Below are 16,184 nucleotides of genomic sequence, written 5' to 3' on the forward strand. Positions count from 1 at the left end.
AACATTTAAAATGTTACAAATGTCATTACATTTTTATACTAATTCAAGACCAAAGTTCAGTTTTTTAATTTTTTAATTTTTTTAATTTGGACACATCACATTACACCCTTTTTTGTTATTATGTACAAGTGACTTCGAAGTTTGACATTTTACAAAAAAATGCTACATTTATATAGCCTGCATCATTACTTATTCTTGTATCCGATTCATGTTACCTGTTTATGTTATTTCATTTAATCTAGAATTCATTTATTTTTATTATTTAATTAATTACCGCATTTGTTACATTATTGTTTTATTGGTATTTTATTAGCAAACTCCACAAGAAGAGCACTATATTTTGCGGATAAAGTCATACATAGTTTCTCGCTTTTAGTCATTAGTAATAGGTGGACTTAAATAGGGAAATAGAGAAAATAGAGAAATTTAAACGCATATAAATACTTATATCTGTGTAAGATATTTCTTATAGTTACATTTAGCGATGTGTGTGTGTGTGTGTATAAGATAAAGAAATAATGAGGATACTATTCAAACACTGACCGAAAAAGTTTTAATAATTGAAAATGTTGATGGCAGTATTTTAAATTATGCAGTAAGTTGTGTGAACTAGCCGCAGCAACGAAGTGGCATGACGTATGAGAATATTTTATTTAAATTATTATCTCATCACTCATTTAATAAATTATATTTAAAAACAAAATAATGATTATTTTCCCTCAAGCTTGACACTAAGAAGACGTTAAGAACATAAACTATATTTATTCACGCTAATAATACAAAAATAAACCATTATTCTGTAAATAAAAAAAAGTCATGCACATTAATATATTTAGTTGGTATTGACAAGAGCCATTGTAGTATCACTTTTTGTCCTGAAGTCATATGGACCGACTACTATCGGTAACTATATATAATGTAGTTTAATATATTGGAAATAATATGCCTCTAAAAGCAAAGAATAAATTAAAAAAAAAAAAAAAAAAAAATGATTTTATGGCCATGATATTGTGTAATGATTTACTCGGCACTCAAATGAAATAATATTAACATTTTCACACAGTTTTTGGATAATAATATTGGTAAAAAAAATACCGTTATTTTTAAGAATTCAAAAGTTATAGGAATGTGACCACCATTGTACTGTATAATAATAATGTGCATGGACCGTGAAGTATACGGATTCATTAATTATACGATCACTGTCATTCAATGTTTACAACAACAGACGCCACACGTGCAATTACACCGTGTGCAAACAAGGGTTGGCGTTATGTGCACAGTTATTGTTAAACATGCTTTTGACACCAAAAGAAAAATCATGACTATTACTAAATGCACCCTCGGTGACTTTTTGTTTTAAGTTTCCTAATATCGATTCGTTTGGTTTACCCCCCCCCCCCCCCAAAAAAAAAGCCGGTAGTGGTGTTTTTTTTTTTTTTTTGCAATTACAAATTTTCACTTGAATTCTATAAAATAAAAGTCGAATTACAACCTTTATATTAAATGTATTATCTTAAAACAGTAGACACATTAGGTATTGTGAAGATTATCATGTGATTACATTCGGCATATTATACATGTTAATTGTAATTTTTTCGTTTATCAATAATCTTAGTTTAAACAAAAATCCAGACTGATTTTATGACTGAAAGTAATAAAATCACTACAGAAGTGTTCACTTTTTTATAGCTCATAATATAATTCAATTTTATAGTTGGCCACATTATACTTGACTCTTGTACAACATGTCTGAGACAATTATTTCGTATACATTTATTATTATGATATAAACTTATTATTTTAAAACTATTATGGCAACAAGGAATATAAAATCATTTCAATCTTGTGGTGAACGTAAACCAGATTATTTGGATCAAGCGACAGTTTGTCATTCTTATAATCTGATTGATTAATAAGACAATAAAAACATTTTAGAAGAAGATGTCATAGACAATATGCTAATATCGACACTGTTAGCTTAGACATATTTTATTAAAAGAAAAACAGTTAGACAGATGCAACAGGTTAATTTTAGCTTCGACGCATATCTGAGAAGGTGTTGTTTTTAAAATGATGAGTTTTTACTTTTAGTGTGTTTGTTTCTGGGCCCATGATATCTTCTAAGCCGCTTAACTGATTTCTTCAATGAGCAACTCTATAGATCAAAAACCGTACCGGACATGTACTTAGTTGGACCAAAAATTCGAAAAGTTCACCCCTCCCCCTTGAAAATCGAGAAAAACACCCAAAAATGTATACTTTTCTCAACTTAAATTAATGGCGGCATATTCCATATAATTTATATAGAAAGTGAACGATATCTATGAACGATGACAAATCAAAAAAATTTCATAAGCCCTTTCTCCCAGAAGAGATAGAAGTGTTACTTTTATTTCTCTTTTTCGAGCGTAGTTTTAGGACATGAAGTTATTTAGTCTAATGATAGCTATAAAATAAACGTTTAGGTTAAGTTTGAGATAAGGTAAGGGTAGGTTTAGGTTTGGGTTAGGTTAGGGTAGGGTTAGGTTTAGGTTAGGTTTGAGTTAGATAGGTTAGGTTAGGTTAGGTTTAGGTTTGAGTTAGAGTTAGGTTAGGTTAGGTTAGGTTTAACCGGGATTCGTGACATCAAGAAAGAACGGTGATGTGAAAGGAAAGAGAATAGAGGATAGGGGAGGGAAATGGAAAGCTACGGGAGAGAACAAGCGAGATGAGACAATTGAGGGGAAGAGATAGGAAACGTGAGGAAAGGAGTCTTCTTCTTATCGTGTAGCTTAGGTTCGGCACCGGTTTTTGACAGATTGGTCGACGAATTTTTGGTAAAAAAAAAAAAAAAATTCCGCCATTCCAGTGGCGCCCGATTATTGTACTAATAAGTACCCAATCTTCGTGGAGGCTTCTTCAACGCCATAATGATTTTAAGCGCGTTATAGGGTTTTAAAAAAATTCCTGGTCGCGATTGGACTTTAGTGGTCTCTTCAGCTCGTTCGAGGGGAGCGAGGGGGACTTTTGCGATTGCATAACAAGGAACAATTATTGTGGGTGTATACTGTACATTATAATAATAATCATGTTATTTTACACAGAGCGTACATTATCTCTTCGCAGTAAGGCGACGGATGCGGCATTGCCACTAAACGTCTAGGGGGGGACATCGGATGAAATCCTCCCCTTTGTTGTCCGGACACCGTTCGGACGTGTGCGCGCATTACACTTAAAATACGACCCATTGTTCCACGCGGTAAACGTATATAATAATGTTACATTAGCTGTATACATAATATTATAAATATATATATATACATGACACACATACCTACTTTTTTCACCCCTGTTTTTTTTTTTTTAGTTCTAGTCGTTTGTGACGGTGGGCGGACCCTGTCTATACCGTCGTCAGTTCGTGTGTGTGTGTGTGTCTATATATAATAATTATGCGTTTTGCACGGAACGGTAATAAAATGCCAATTTCTCGTGTAGGTATATATATATATATATATATACATCATACCTAGGTAGGTACCTGAGCTATACACGCGTGAGAGTGTAAAAAACGACCGAAACGATATTATATCGTATCCTTGCCTTGTTCGCTTTTTTTAAAATTTTTTTTATTATTATTTCTTTTCTTCTTGTTCTTGTTCCTTCTCGTCGACCCGTCACTTAAACAAAATTGGCTAACCCCTTCGGCCGCACATACCCTTCCCCTGAGACGGTCGCGGACATACTATATATATATATATATATTTATAGCAGTCGGAATCTGGCGCGTCGTTAAAACCGTTTAACGGCTGTCTCGTGTGTTCCTTTTTTCTTTTTTTTTTTTTCGTGATCCGACACAAGCGCCGCCGTGGGATTGGAAAAATCTAAATGTAAAAAAAAAAATCGTCGTACAACAAAATAATAATAACAATAATACTTTGCGACGACCGCAGTAAAAATACAGACGTCGTCGACACGAACCCTCCTCGGTGTCGCCTCGGTCCGAGGCACTTAAAGAGAATAAAACATAACCTATAAATTTTTTTCCAAAAAATTCTTTGTAATAATATAGTTTTCGCCCGTCGTGTCGTTCACGACGAACAATTTTTGATTAGTTTTCAAGTTTGATTCAATGTTTAATGAAAAATAATTGGTCAAAGATAAACTAATCGAAATGGCGCTTTTACTCGAGGAAAAAATTGTTTAAATTAAAAAAAAAAAAATGATACACCTCGAAGCTTATACAAATTGACATGGTCGAAATGTATGGGCAATATTTAAGGAAAAATGGGTTTTACCTTAAATATTGCCTATACAAAACTCCTTAAAAACAGACCTCGTGCAATCCTCTTAATCTCAACGGTTAGGTTAACCGCGTTTCATCGTTTACACGGTATATTTTTTATATTATGTACATATACCTGGAATTGTCATGTTATTTTAATGTGGGGCGGGGGGAGGGGCGACGTACCTACGTAATGAAATGGGTTTATAACTGTTTAATACACAATGAAAAAAAGTAATTTGCGGCAATAATATTTCACCCTCTTTTAGGGAAATATTAAATCTGGTTAGTTTAAGTGGCATTTGACATTTGTACAATTACCCAACACGGCATTTGTACACAAAACAAATAATAAATAAACAAGAAAAAAAAAAATACAAGGGGTCTTATGATTATTACTAGATGGACGAGAAGAAAAAAAACATCATAACAGTGTGCGTTTTAAAGTTATAAATAATAATAATTATAAAATAATGAACCAGTGGGTACAGCAGGGACATAGAGTGGTAGAGGATACAATTGTAATTTTTAACCCTAAATAGCAGTTTGCTTACAATAACAGTTAACAGTGTAACAAGTAATAATAAGTTTATTTGATATTGTTATAGAATTGTTTCAACAGAAAACGAGTGTCTTATCCCTAATGAAATACCTGTATATATAATATACAGGGTGATTGAGTACAATATTTATTTGTACATGTAATTATTTGTGCTCCACACAAATCCGAGACTTACAATAGTAGTTAAGTATGAAAAATTGTGTACTCGGACAAAATCCAAGTGAACTGTTTTGTGTGTACTTTGAAATGCTCATGATTTTTTTTTTTTTAGCCATGCGTTTTGCAACCGTACACTAATTTTTGTAGTATCGAACAAAAACAACGGTATCGAATAAGTCACAAATGGAGTCGACTCGTTGGTTAAACAGTAACGACAGATGTTTTCGTTTTTATACTGTACAGGGTGATCGATTTCACAAGAATATTTTTAGTGAAAGACTAAAAAAATAAAAAATACGTGTCGTAGCGCACATATACAACTACTGTTCTCTTCTATATGTATGGCAAAAATTTGGTAACTTCACTGTGAATATTGAACTCATAAGTTTGTCCCTCGCAAAGCAGTTTTGATGGGGGAAAAAAATGGGCTATCTATTCCTATAGAAAAATGGCCATCAACAATTGAATTTGCGTTACTATGTTAACAAAAGTTCAAGCTCTGAATTGAGATTTTGCAAAAAAATTGCCTATACTTTACTCCTTAGAAGTGAGCCGAGTGGCGTCCTCTAAGGTTTAAAACTTAAGACGGCAGGAAGGGTGTAGTATTATTTTTATCTTTAGTAACTTCAAAAGCAGTTATCCGATAAACTGGTTATCGACTGGTTAAATTTATCCTTGATTTAAAGAGTAATTAAATTTTCCAATAATCCAAAACAACATAAACTAAGTGTCTCCAAAAACAAAAAAACTATAAAAATGCGATATTTATTTAACATAAAATGAGTGTCTTACGTTAAAATATTGGTCATGTAAACATTTTTAATCATAATTTGATCATTGAAAATGTCGACTGTTTGATCTTTTTCGACCGTCGCGTTTAACCAGAAATATGATCAATAACATAATATATCATATTACCTATAATAGTGTTAAGTAGTTAAATTTCATTTTTAGCACTTTTATTGTCATTGTACTTTTGGGACATGCTGTACATTAATTAAAAGCACTGCAGTAATTGTAATAGTCGACTACACAGATGTAGTTATTAAACATTTAAAAAAGCAATAAAATATTAAAAATTTACTGTTTGCCAAGATACACAATTGAATACCGACTATACCTTTAGATTTTGCCAATTTTGTCTCTCTAAATATTTTTTTTACATCTATTTGAAACGCTTAGAATTTGTTTAACTGTCAAACAATTATTATAAGACTATTGACAAACTTACCTACATAGAAAACATGACATTTTGTTATACCTTATTTTGTATCACTGCTTAGAGAGATTTTCTTTTTTTATAAGTCAAAACAAATACACCTTCAGGAGAATACATCTCATCTATTGTCTCGTGTAGAACATAGTTCTCAAGTTTTCATGTTAAAAAGTCTTTTTTAACATAAACGAGGATATTATGTTACATTGTAAGGTGTATATGTATAAAATGTATAATTTGACGGTTTTGCAAAATAGATATGACTAGTTTCCAATCAATTTAATATTTTATAACAATGTAGTAAAGCTTCGACAAACGGGACGGCTCGTCTAACCGTCGCAATAATAACATATTAATACTATATATTGTATTGACAATATCTATAATAACAAAGTATAATATTGTCCCATTGTTATAAGAAAATATTACAGCTAAGACGTCAATCGTACAGACACGTTTGAATGTTTTTTTTTATACACACACAATATAGTGCAACACTTAAAATAATATAATATCGATGGGTGCTTATACATAACTATATTATAGTCATGCAACGAGCCCTTAAATATTTTGGGTAGGTACAACCAATAAATGGCACTCCACCGGGTCAGGTAAATAATCGAATAATTTCATTATCCGGCTACCAAACGTTGGTATTATATTATTATGTACTATTATAGCACACTGTCGAACAGCTGGCGTTGTACATATACCAATCACGAGTATTATTATACCCTCTGGGCTTTATAGGGAGGTAGAAAGAAACGCAAGAATTCCTCGACATGCCCAGGCTAAGCTCAACCAGACACACCCAGGGCCAAAATGTAAAAAGCGGTTCCATCTCTAGAATAAAATTGTTTCTATACGTTGACACACATACAACTAACTCATTCGGCAATCGATTGCAAATTTTCAATAATATTACTATATCTATGGCTTAGTCCTACCTTCGCAGAAGTGCTTTATCGCCGATACACCTTTGATCCGGTCCCCTGTTCAAAGGGTGGTATTTGATTGGACTTTCAAAAAGAACCCTACAATGTAGACGCTCTAAGAGCTATGTTTACCCAAGTGGATGCGAATTTCATCAGTAGATGTGTATAACATCAGCATCGGTGTGATGTTCTCGATTTTTAGTGTCGGTATGTATACTTGAAAGGCGGTAATAACCGTGGTAAAAATGATTTCGACTAATTCTCTATAAACGGCTGGGCTCCCAGACCCGTTACTCGTCGATAGTCGTTTGGAGGGTCGAAAAAAATGAAATCGCCTTCGGACTCTTGGGCGTCGTACTCGGGTTTTCGAAAAATAGCTATCAACCCCCCCCCCCCCCCCGGGGACTTTTGCACCGCGACCACGCCACGCCACACTTATAAATAAATACATTATGTACCTACATTATAAGCGTTTTAAGACGGCCGAGGATATCCCCGGACGACCGCTATACCTATACACATATAACCCGCCCCGGAGGCACGACCCGGTCTTGGTAAATATTTAATCGTACCGGTCCGACTTTGAACTCGTGTGTGTGTGTACTTGGATAGGGTTTATTTTCTTTTTAGATTTACCGGAAATTTAGCACCGGCGTTTGATCTGACCGATGATCCTCGCACTCGGCCCGGTCTCTCCGGCCGATTGATGTGCAAACACCGCGCACAGCCCGCTGGGCCCATCGCGCGCAAAAGCAATACCTAATGGCTAATAACACAACGTATTACATCCACTTCTTGTGCGTTAACTGCGGTTTCTCGTGTATGTACAGTGTATACTTGTGTATACACTGCTACGCGCTATAGGGCACTGACCGCCGGCAAAGCACAAACATACACACTCGTACTTGTACATATCGTACTTACAATAATGATAATAATAATAATATGTCAAACGACCCGGCCGATATTGATTTCTGACCCGACAACACGCGGTCGGGCACGATGCTTAAGCCGTTCGGCCCCGTTGTACACACATTATTGTTACTATATGATTATACATTATATATATATATATTTATTTGTACGCATGGAAGCTGCGGCTATCGTTAATGAGCTCTCATTTATATTCCCTTCCGCCACGTTCTCCGTGCTACAGTACATGTATAACAGTATGAAATATAGTCACATCGCACAAACGACAACGCCACGGGTATAATAATATGTAAGTACATATTATATTAATACACGGACAAGACGGATCTTCTTAATGCTCGCGTGATCGGAATACGGATTCGAGGGTTTTCGGTCGCCGCCATCTCCTTCCCCTCGTTCCCCTCGGCCGTGGAATGCGTGGTTTTCTCACACACTTAAATATAACCTTGTATTAATATGTTTAGGCCGTGGCCAACGGCTACGTTAATAATATTATGGTCCATATTGACATGGACAATTATTCTGCGACCAGTTATGTTGTGTGAGGGTAGGAAAGTCGGCCGTTGATCAGTTGGGAGGTGGTACTAATTGAAGGAGCCTGGCGTTGGACAGAGAAGGATGGAGAAGGCACATCAAATTTGATCGTTTGCCCGAAGCTTATGTAGCACAGTTTTTTCCCCATACAAAGTACGTTTGAATAGACATTTTTTTATAATATCACACTATAGAAAGGTGGCGGCGCAGTAAATTGCGGAAAAGATGGTAAATAGTGTTCGGGTATGCTATTATTTTAATTTCACGGCGAAAAATAAGCATTAAATAAATAAAAGTTGACACGTTTAATAACATGTGTTTTAATTTCTATCGAATATTGCGTCGGTTATGTGTAAACGAGGGGAAAACAATGGTAGCAATACAAATATCGACGAAAACGAAGAAATCGGTGGCCTGACTATAGGCCTATCTTATACCGGATGAGCAAATACATTATAACTAAATTACGGTTAGGAAACAATACTGGAATTAAACAGCAACGTTCGTTTTATCTCCAGCTCAAATAATAATACTGTTATTATTCATAATGTTGTAAAGGATTACAATATAGGCACGGTAGCTACAACAGTAAACTTGCTGAGATTGATTAAAATACGAATTTCTATACATTTAAGTAATCCTAACCAACCCGATAAGCCGCCCAATCAATTAACACGAAATCGTTTAATAAATCAATTAAGGTCTGGTCTGGTCTTGCATATAATTAGCATTGAGTAGGTACTTAGTTATCCATTAGTGCTATTGCTGAACATGGTTACACCTAGTAACTTTTTAAACGAATTATTATATCAATATCATATTATAATGTACGTTATTAAAATTGTTTGTATATCAATATCGCTAACGATCTATATAAATTATATTATAACCGTATCCGGAATGTAGGTATGTTCGCCATAAATCATACTAAAAAAAAAAAAACAATCGGCTGTATAAATAATTCAACATAGTTACACTGCAAAAACCTATTGAATTCGGATTTTTAGGTCGAAATAAAAGCCCATCCATAAGTCACAAGAAGAACATTTAGTTTCGAAAGCGAGTCAAGTCGATTATTGTCTAAGAAACTCTATCCGCTCGACAATTATTTTAGTAAGTATTTCTATGAAACTCTAAAAATTGTAATTATTTAGCTCGTTCAACCAAAATTTATAGTGTAGAAAAACGGTAATAAGTTTTTTTTTTTAGTTGCTAGTTATTTTGTTATTGGATCTTAAGACAGCGTTCATTTACAACGTTTTTGATCGAACGGTTTTCTTATATTTATCACTAAAGCATATACAAACATTGCGTTTGACAAAATCTACATTTTGAAAAATTCCAAAATAGATTTTTAATTTATACATTATTTGGCTTGATGTAAACTGTTGGGTGTAGAAAAAAAGCCATTTTTGAAATCATTAAGTAAAAAAAAAAAAAAAATAATATATAATCAGCAAAATGAATTTATCCGTCATAACTTAAATAATTTCTAACTACAAAAATTAAAAAAAATATAATTTTGTAAAGAACCAAATTCTGCATGATATACTTACGTGTCCAATTTCATTTTTTTTTTAACTTAAGGTTTGTGTATACAGGTGTGCCACAACGACTTGACGAATTAAATACATTTTGTTCTTGTACACATGTTTGTGTTTAAGATTTTTTTAAAACTAATTTAAATTAATTTGTGCTATAAACACTGAGATTTTTATATTACTCTTAACTGTTTTACTTTTCTTAAATTTTCTATGAAACATTTATTTAAAAAATTCAGGGTTTTAAAAATTATTTTTAAATTATGAATAGCTTTGATTTAAATCAATCATGAGTTTATTGAGAAGAATTATCCGAAGTCATGTTTAGAAAGAAATGTGTATAATAACCGTTTTCAAAATCTAACTCAAATAACAATATTTGGTTAAATTCATTTTTATATTTTGTACTTAGAATACCTCACGAGCTTAATGAATCGAAAGTTATAGGGTAAAAAAACCGTATTAAATATATTATTTATTAAAAGTTAATTTTTTATCGGGTCCTAACAGCGTCCATTAACAACGTTTTTAAGCCAATGTTTTTTTTATTTTGCTTTACTAAAACAATTATTACAAATATTGCGTTTTTCACAATCCACATTTTGAAGAGAAATCTAAAAAAAGGTTTATAATTTATACATTATTTGGCTTGATGTAAACTGTAGGATGTAGAGAAAAAAGTCCATTTTTGAAATCTTTAACATAATACCTTACATAAGCAGCGACTTGGTGAACACAAACCTAAAGTAATAAAAAAAATAATAATAAAATATCTTCAAAAAAGTAATATTCAGTAAACTGATATACATTTTATCGATCATAACTAAAAAAAATTTAAAAAATGTAGTTTTGTAGGGAATTAAATTCTGCACAATATATGTGTGCAATTTTATTTTTACCTTTTTTTTTATAATCGCCAAAAATTAAATTAAAAATTTAAAACATGCAAAAACAAGTTTTTATACAGTTTTTTTTTCCAAATTTGATTTTGTTGTAAAATAAACTAATTTGCAGTAAATAAAAAGCCATTAAAAAAAAAACTTTATTATTTATTTTAAAAATTAAGTTAAAGTTAAAATAACTTATTTTTGCATGTTTTTAATTTTGGAATTTAATTTTTAGCGAACACAAAAAAATTCTAAAAATAAAATTGTTTACGTATAATATGCTAATTTTAGTACCATACACAATTTTTGTAGTATTGAAATTTTTTGAGTTATGATAAATTTCAAAATTGTATTTTTTCACTACAACTTGTGTGTAGTATTGTGAATAGTGAAACCTAACTATTTTACAATCCATTAAAATAGTTACTATAGACCAATTTACTATTTTTGTATATCTTCATAAGAAATCATAAATTAACATTCGTGAAATCTATGTGAATTACTACAGTTGTGGCTAAATAAAGAACTTTTTGGGTTCGATTTCTACCTTGCTATACAAAAAAATCAGTTTAACGGTATAAGAAATATGTTGTCTAGTAAAAAAACTTATATATATAAACATATTATACAAAAAATAGTCTTGGAAAACCAATACCTTCTTATTTTAGCACCGGAGGCAGCTGTAGCTAATATAAATTGATTTTATTTATAATCTTATTTGCAGTCCAAAATGAAACTTCTCTGCGTTTTATTCACATTTGTCCTTGTAAGTGTATCGGCAAATGATGATGGTAATTATTTTATTTACACAATTACCAACTTAATAGTTATAAATTAAAAAAAAAAAAATTAATAATTCTTATTTTTACAGCGACATATAAAAAGATTGTTTTTCTTACAAGTCGGTGGTTTTTTTTGTCTTTATAAAGTTTTTAAATTCACTGTTTTTATAAATATTTTTAAACTATGTATTACAGATGCAGCCATCGAGCAAGCATTTAATAAGAATGATTTAGTTGTAGGAAATAATAATAGAGCAAGTAAGACATATAAAATTGTTATGCCAATATTTACCTATTAATTAGTACCTATTAGTCATGTATAGGTACTTTGTAATATTCTATTTATTATAAAATGTATATAGTAGTTAGTAGGTACCTACATTAATTTTATTTCAATCTTTTAGTATAGTCTAAATCTTTGTCTGCTTATTCTAGATGGATTGGAGCATATAATTGAAAAAATAGTTAATGATGACCGTTCTTACAGGAGTTTCGGTAGCATGATTATAATAATATTATAACAAAACAAAAATTATAATAGTAGAAAAAAAATATTTGAAAATAATATAAAAATTTTAACTGAAATTTATTTTTATGCAATTGATGTGATATAAATATTCGAAGATCAAATGGAATCTTTTTCAATTCAGCTATTATGTTTTCAAAAAGATTCCTTAGTCTATTTAATATAGTTTTTTTCTACTTTTACATTTCCTTCTAATTTATATAAATATAAAATGTAAACATTTACAATAGTAAATCAAATCTATTATCATTAATTTTTATAATGTCTATTTCAGCCCAAATCAATTTCATGATCGCATCACCGGGTAATAGCTTTTGTTGAATTTTATGAAAATATTTCCAACATTTTATTCCTATTAAATTTCCTAAAGAAATATATTTAATATCCGATGGCACACATTTCTTCCGAGTTGCTAATAAACATGTTTTCTTTCTACCTTGAGCTTCGTCTTCCTGTTATACTAATAGAAAATTAAAGCAATATTATTATTTTTTACAATGTTAATTTTAGACAAATTGGACCTTACCAACCTTATATCGGGTAATAATTTTCATTGCACATCATGGAAGTGATTCTGCAAAGTTGTTTGATATTATTTATGAACAAAAGATTTTTGTTTTAATTTTAGCATTTGCTCGCTTTATTCCACCGACCGGTAACCATATTTCAATAGTTTATGTTTACTATAATATCTAACGTCTATTCATTATTTATAAATACTTTGAGAAAAATCATATGTACCTATTGTCAAATACCAATGGGACATATTGTTTTCAATAATAAATGTAGGTAGATTAAAATATATTCGGTTTTAAATTTTAGTTTCTGCTATACGATACCAGTTGAGTATGCGAAAAGAAATAAAGGAGACATTGGGTAAGTATCAAATTTTAAATATGTATATAAATGGGACACTCTGAGTGTCAAACTATACGGTCATCGAACTGACCTCTTCCAATAAAAGACCCTCAAAAAAGAGGTTTTAAAGGTATTTTTCATGAACAATAAACGTCGACCAGTTTTTAAATTTTGAAGATTTTATTATAAAATCAGAGACTTAAACCCAATCTTTTCGTCTAATGACGGAAATGAGCCGTGATTTACTTCTTTTTTTTTTTTTTGTACTATACAGTGTAATTAGTAGTAAATTGTGAAAAATTTAGAATAAAATAAAAAATAATACAGGCGCATGGTTTTAAGCTGTGGACACACTAAATTTTAAAACAGGTCGCCATTTGATTTTTCGTAAAAAATAACTTTAAAAACCTCTATTTTAGCGGGTAAATATGAATGATAAAAATTTCAAAAAAAAAATTACGAACAATTTTGAAGAGGTCTGGCCGATGACCGCGTGGTTTGACTCCAAATGGCCCATATATTTATAGTTGTGAAAAAAGCCTTTAAAAAATTAGATTAAAAAAGCTTTTATGATGATTATTCGACAATTTGTAGAAACCGTCTGTTCAAATTTTTTTATGATAAATAATTTAGCATTTATACAATAATATTTTGCATTGATTACTTGGTCTAATTTATCTCAGTTTTAGAGTAACTGTTATTTATAAAATATAAAATATATTAACTGGGTTTTATTTTCTGCATAATGATTTGATGTTTGGTGTATTTGTTACAGACATTGATATTTCTGATGATCTATATCGCGAAGGTGAATACGAATTTAAAAACTTGTGTTAGAGTTAAAATGTGGTTTTTTAAAATTGTTTAATGCTGTATGTCAAATAATAGTTTTAATAATATAAAATATTTGTTTAGGTGTGTGAGAGAGAGAGAGAGAGAGACATAGTAGAACGTTTTGTATATAAATTAATTTTTATTACTTTTCAATAAAAAAATAATATATAATATATATATATATATATATATTGTATAATAAATTATTTGGGATTTCGAGTACAGAAAGAATGCATTCGTTGGGTATTAACATTAATGACTGGTTGAAAAAAAAAACTATAATTATATCACAATTCTTTGAAATGTAATCCAATTACGTATCACGACCAACTAAAATGTTTTTTATTATTTTTTCTCTAAACAGTCATGTATAAATTATTTTTGTAGATCCTGAAGGATTAAATTTGACAACCCTTGCAGAACAGAGAAGACGTAGTGTAAAAAAAGCTTTGAAAAATATATTCAGAAGTAAATTCGGTAAATATTAATAAGGAGTTTTATATTTTATAAGGTATTCAATAGGAATAATTCACTACATTATAATACCGATACAACTAATTATAATTGTTAACAATTATTGTCCAATAAATTAAGTGATGACTACAGACACAATACTTTTCTCGTAATCCAAATCCAACCAAAACTTAACAGTGAAAAAGGGCCAAGTTCCAGACCCCTACCCAAAAAATTCAGCCTATCAGAGTAATGATATCTACATTGTGTCCAAGTCTGCTATTTTGTTAGTTCATGACCCCACTTCACTCCTACTTTCATGAGCAACACTGCTCTTTTATTTGTACTGCTTATCAGACACCATGCATATTCTATTATTTTTTGTTACTTAATTTTAACAAATAACATAGTTGTGTTCTGTATTACAATGAAAAGTGGTAACTATATAGTGAACTCATATCGACAAAAATAAAAGAGACATATTGGTGTCAATCGTAAAAATATGTGGTACCTTAATATATATGTCGTTTTTAATTTTAGGACCCAAGTATAACCGGTTTATGACGGAACTAAAACTAGTAGAAAGAAATACATTATGTAAGTGTAAAATTAGATACAATTATGAAAACTATGAAGAATCGATTTAAAGTTTCAAGTCAAAAAGATATACACGAGTAGGAGTTTGGGCACTGGCCATTTAGCAGTGTCTACCGGTGGCAGACAATTTTGGCTTCAATTTATATTGCTCGTTACTCTAGTATTGTGGTACATTGCGTTGGTCACGTGTAGTATGAGCTTTAAACACTTTTAGGTCGTTCTCTGAAATCTCATTTGTACTTGGGAGGTTCGTGATAAGTTAAAAGTCTCCAAAAAAAAATTCATATTATAAATTAAAGAAGAGGGAGGGGAAAAACAATATATAAATTTAATATTATTAATTTACTATTTTCATAGTGTTTTTATACAATGTGATCCCAATTTTACACATATTTTATATTAATAATAGAATCATAGCACATAGTAGTAGTAATTTAGATTTGAAGTCGTCATCGTCAATATATATAAAATATATCTTTTTTTATACAACGAAAAATGTAAATTGCCTACTCTGAGCCGTCTTAAGAATATGTCAGTGCAGCCCATTTTAAGGAGTAAAGTATAGGCAATTTTTTACAAAATCTTAACTTAAAGGTTAAACTGTGATATGTAATTATTAGTTCTCTAATTAAGACTCTTTTTTGGTAGTTAAATTATTTTTCGGACTATCTCAGTATGCGTGACAGCGTTTTAAAAAAATATTTTCCATAAAAACTTAGATTTTTTTATCAAAAAATCACGGCTTACTGAGTGAGTTTTTTTTTGTTATTTCAAATGTCTTATTTGAAATTCATTAATTTATTTTGAAAAAAGACACATTTTTTGTTAATTTTATACCCTATAACTTCTAAAAATCGAGTGTTTCGAAAAAATGGCTTCGAGATGCCCTTCAAAAATTGTTTTCTTTAAATAATCTAATTGGTATTTTAGCATTAATATCAATTAAGAGCCACTAATTTTTAATTAAAATAAACATGTTTTAGTGCCAGTAAATCGCTGCGCTGACATCCTCTTAACGACAGTGTTATCTTATAGCATAGCTGTTTTAGTTTTAGCAACACATGTATCTCATAACAGTTAGATTAATTGATAACGATGATCAA

At 30.8% G+C, this 16,184-nt stretch overlaps 1 protein-coding gene across 1 annotated transcript; it reads left to right on the forward strand.

Annotated features, from left to right (window-relative positions):
• Positions 1-9,610: 9,610 nt before the first annotated feature.
• On the forward strand, positions 9,611-15,165 carry LOC126847200 (uncharacterized). Its single transcript, XM_050587334.1, has 12 exons — positions 9,611-9,716; positions 11,756-11,822; positions 11,903-11,932; positions 12,009-12,071; positions 12,249-12,308; positions 12,614-12,643; positions 12,850-12,879; positions 12,968-12,994; positions 13,162-13,215; positions 13,973-14,005; positions 14,419-14,508; positions 15,025-15,165. The coding sequence occupies exons 2-12, from the start codon at positions 11,762-11,764 to the stop codon at positions 15,129-15,131; spliced, it is 585 nt and encodes a 194-aa protein (XP_050443291.1). The 5' UTR covers positions 9,611-9,716; positions 11,756-11,761; the 3' UTR covers positions 15,132-15,165.
• Positions 15,166-16,184: the final 1,019 nt, after the last annotated feature.

This window comes from Adelges cooleyi, unplaced genomic scaffold (genome assembly GCF_023614345.1).
Source record: "Adelges cooleyi isolate 19-005CV unplaced genomic scaffold, UGA_ACOO_1.1 ACOO_flye_CR_arks_rails_tigmint_CR_PRNA_9, whole genome shotgun sequence".
Lineage (NCBI taxonomy): Eukaryota > Metazoa > Arthropoda > Insecta > Hemiptera > Adelgidae > Adelges > Adelges cooleyi.

Coding starts and splice junctions, on each gene's coding strand:
- LOC126847200 (XM_050587334.1), top strand. CDS start 11,762: ATGAAACTTCTCTGCGTTTTATTCACATTTGTCCTTGTAAGTGTATCG. Junction 12,995..13,161: donor TCGCTTTATTCCACCGACCG/GTAACCATATTT, acceptor TTTAAATTTTAG/TTTCTGCTATACGATACCAG. Junction 13,216..13,972: donor AGAAATAAAGGAGACATTGG/GTAAGTATCAAA, acceptor TATTTGTTACAG/ACATTGATATTTCTGATGAT.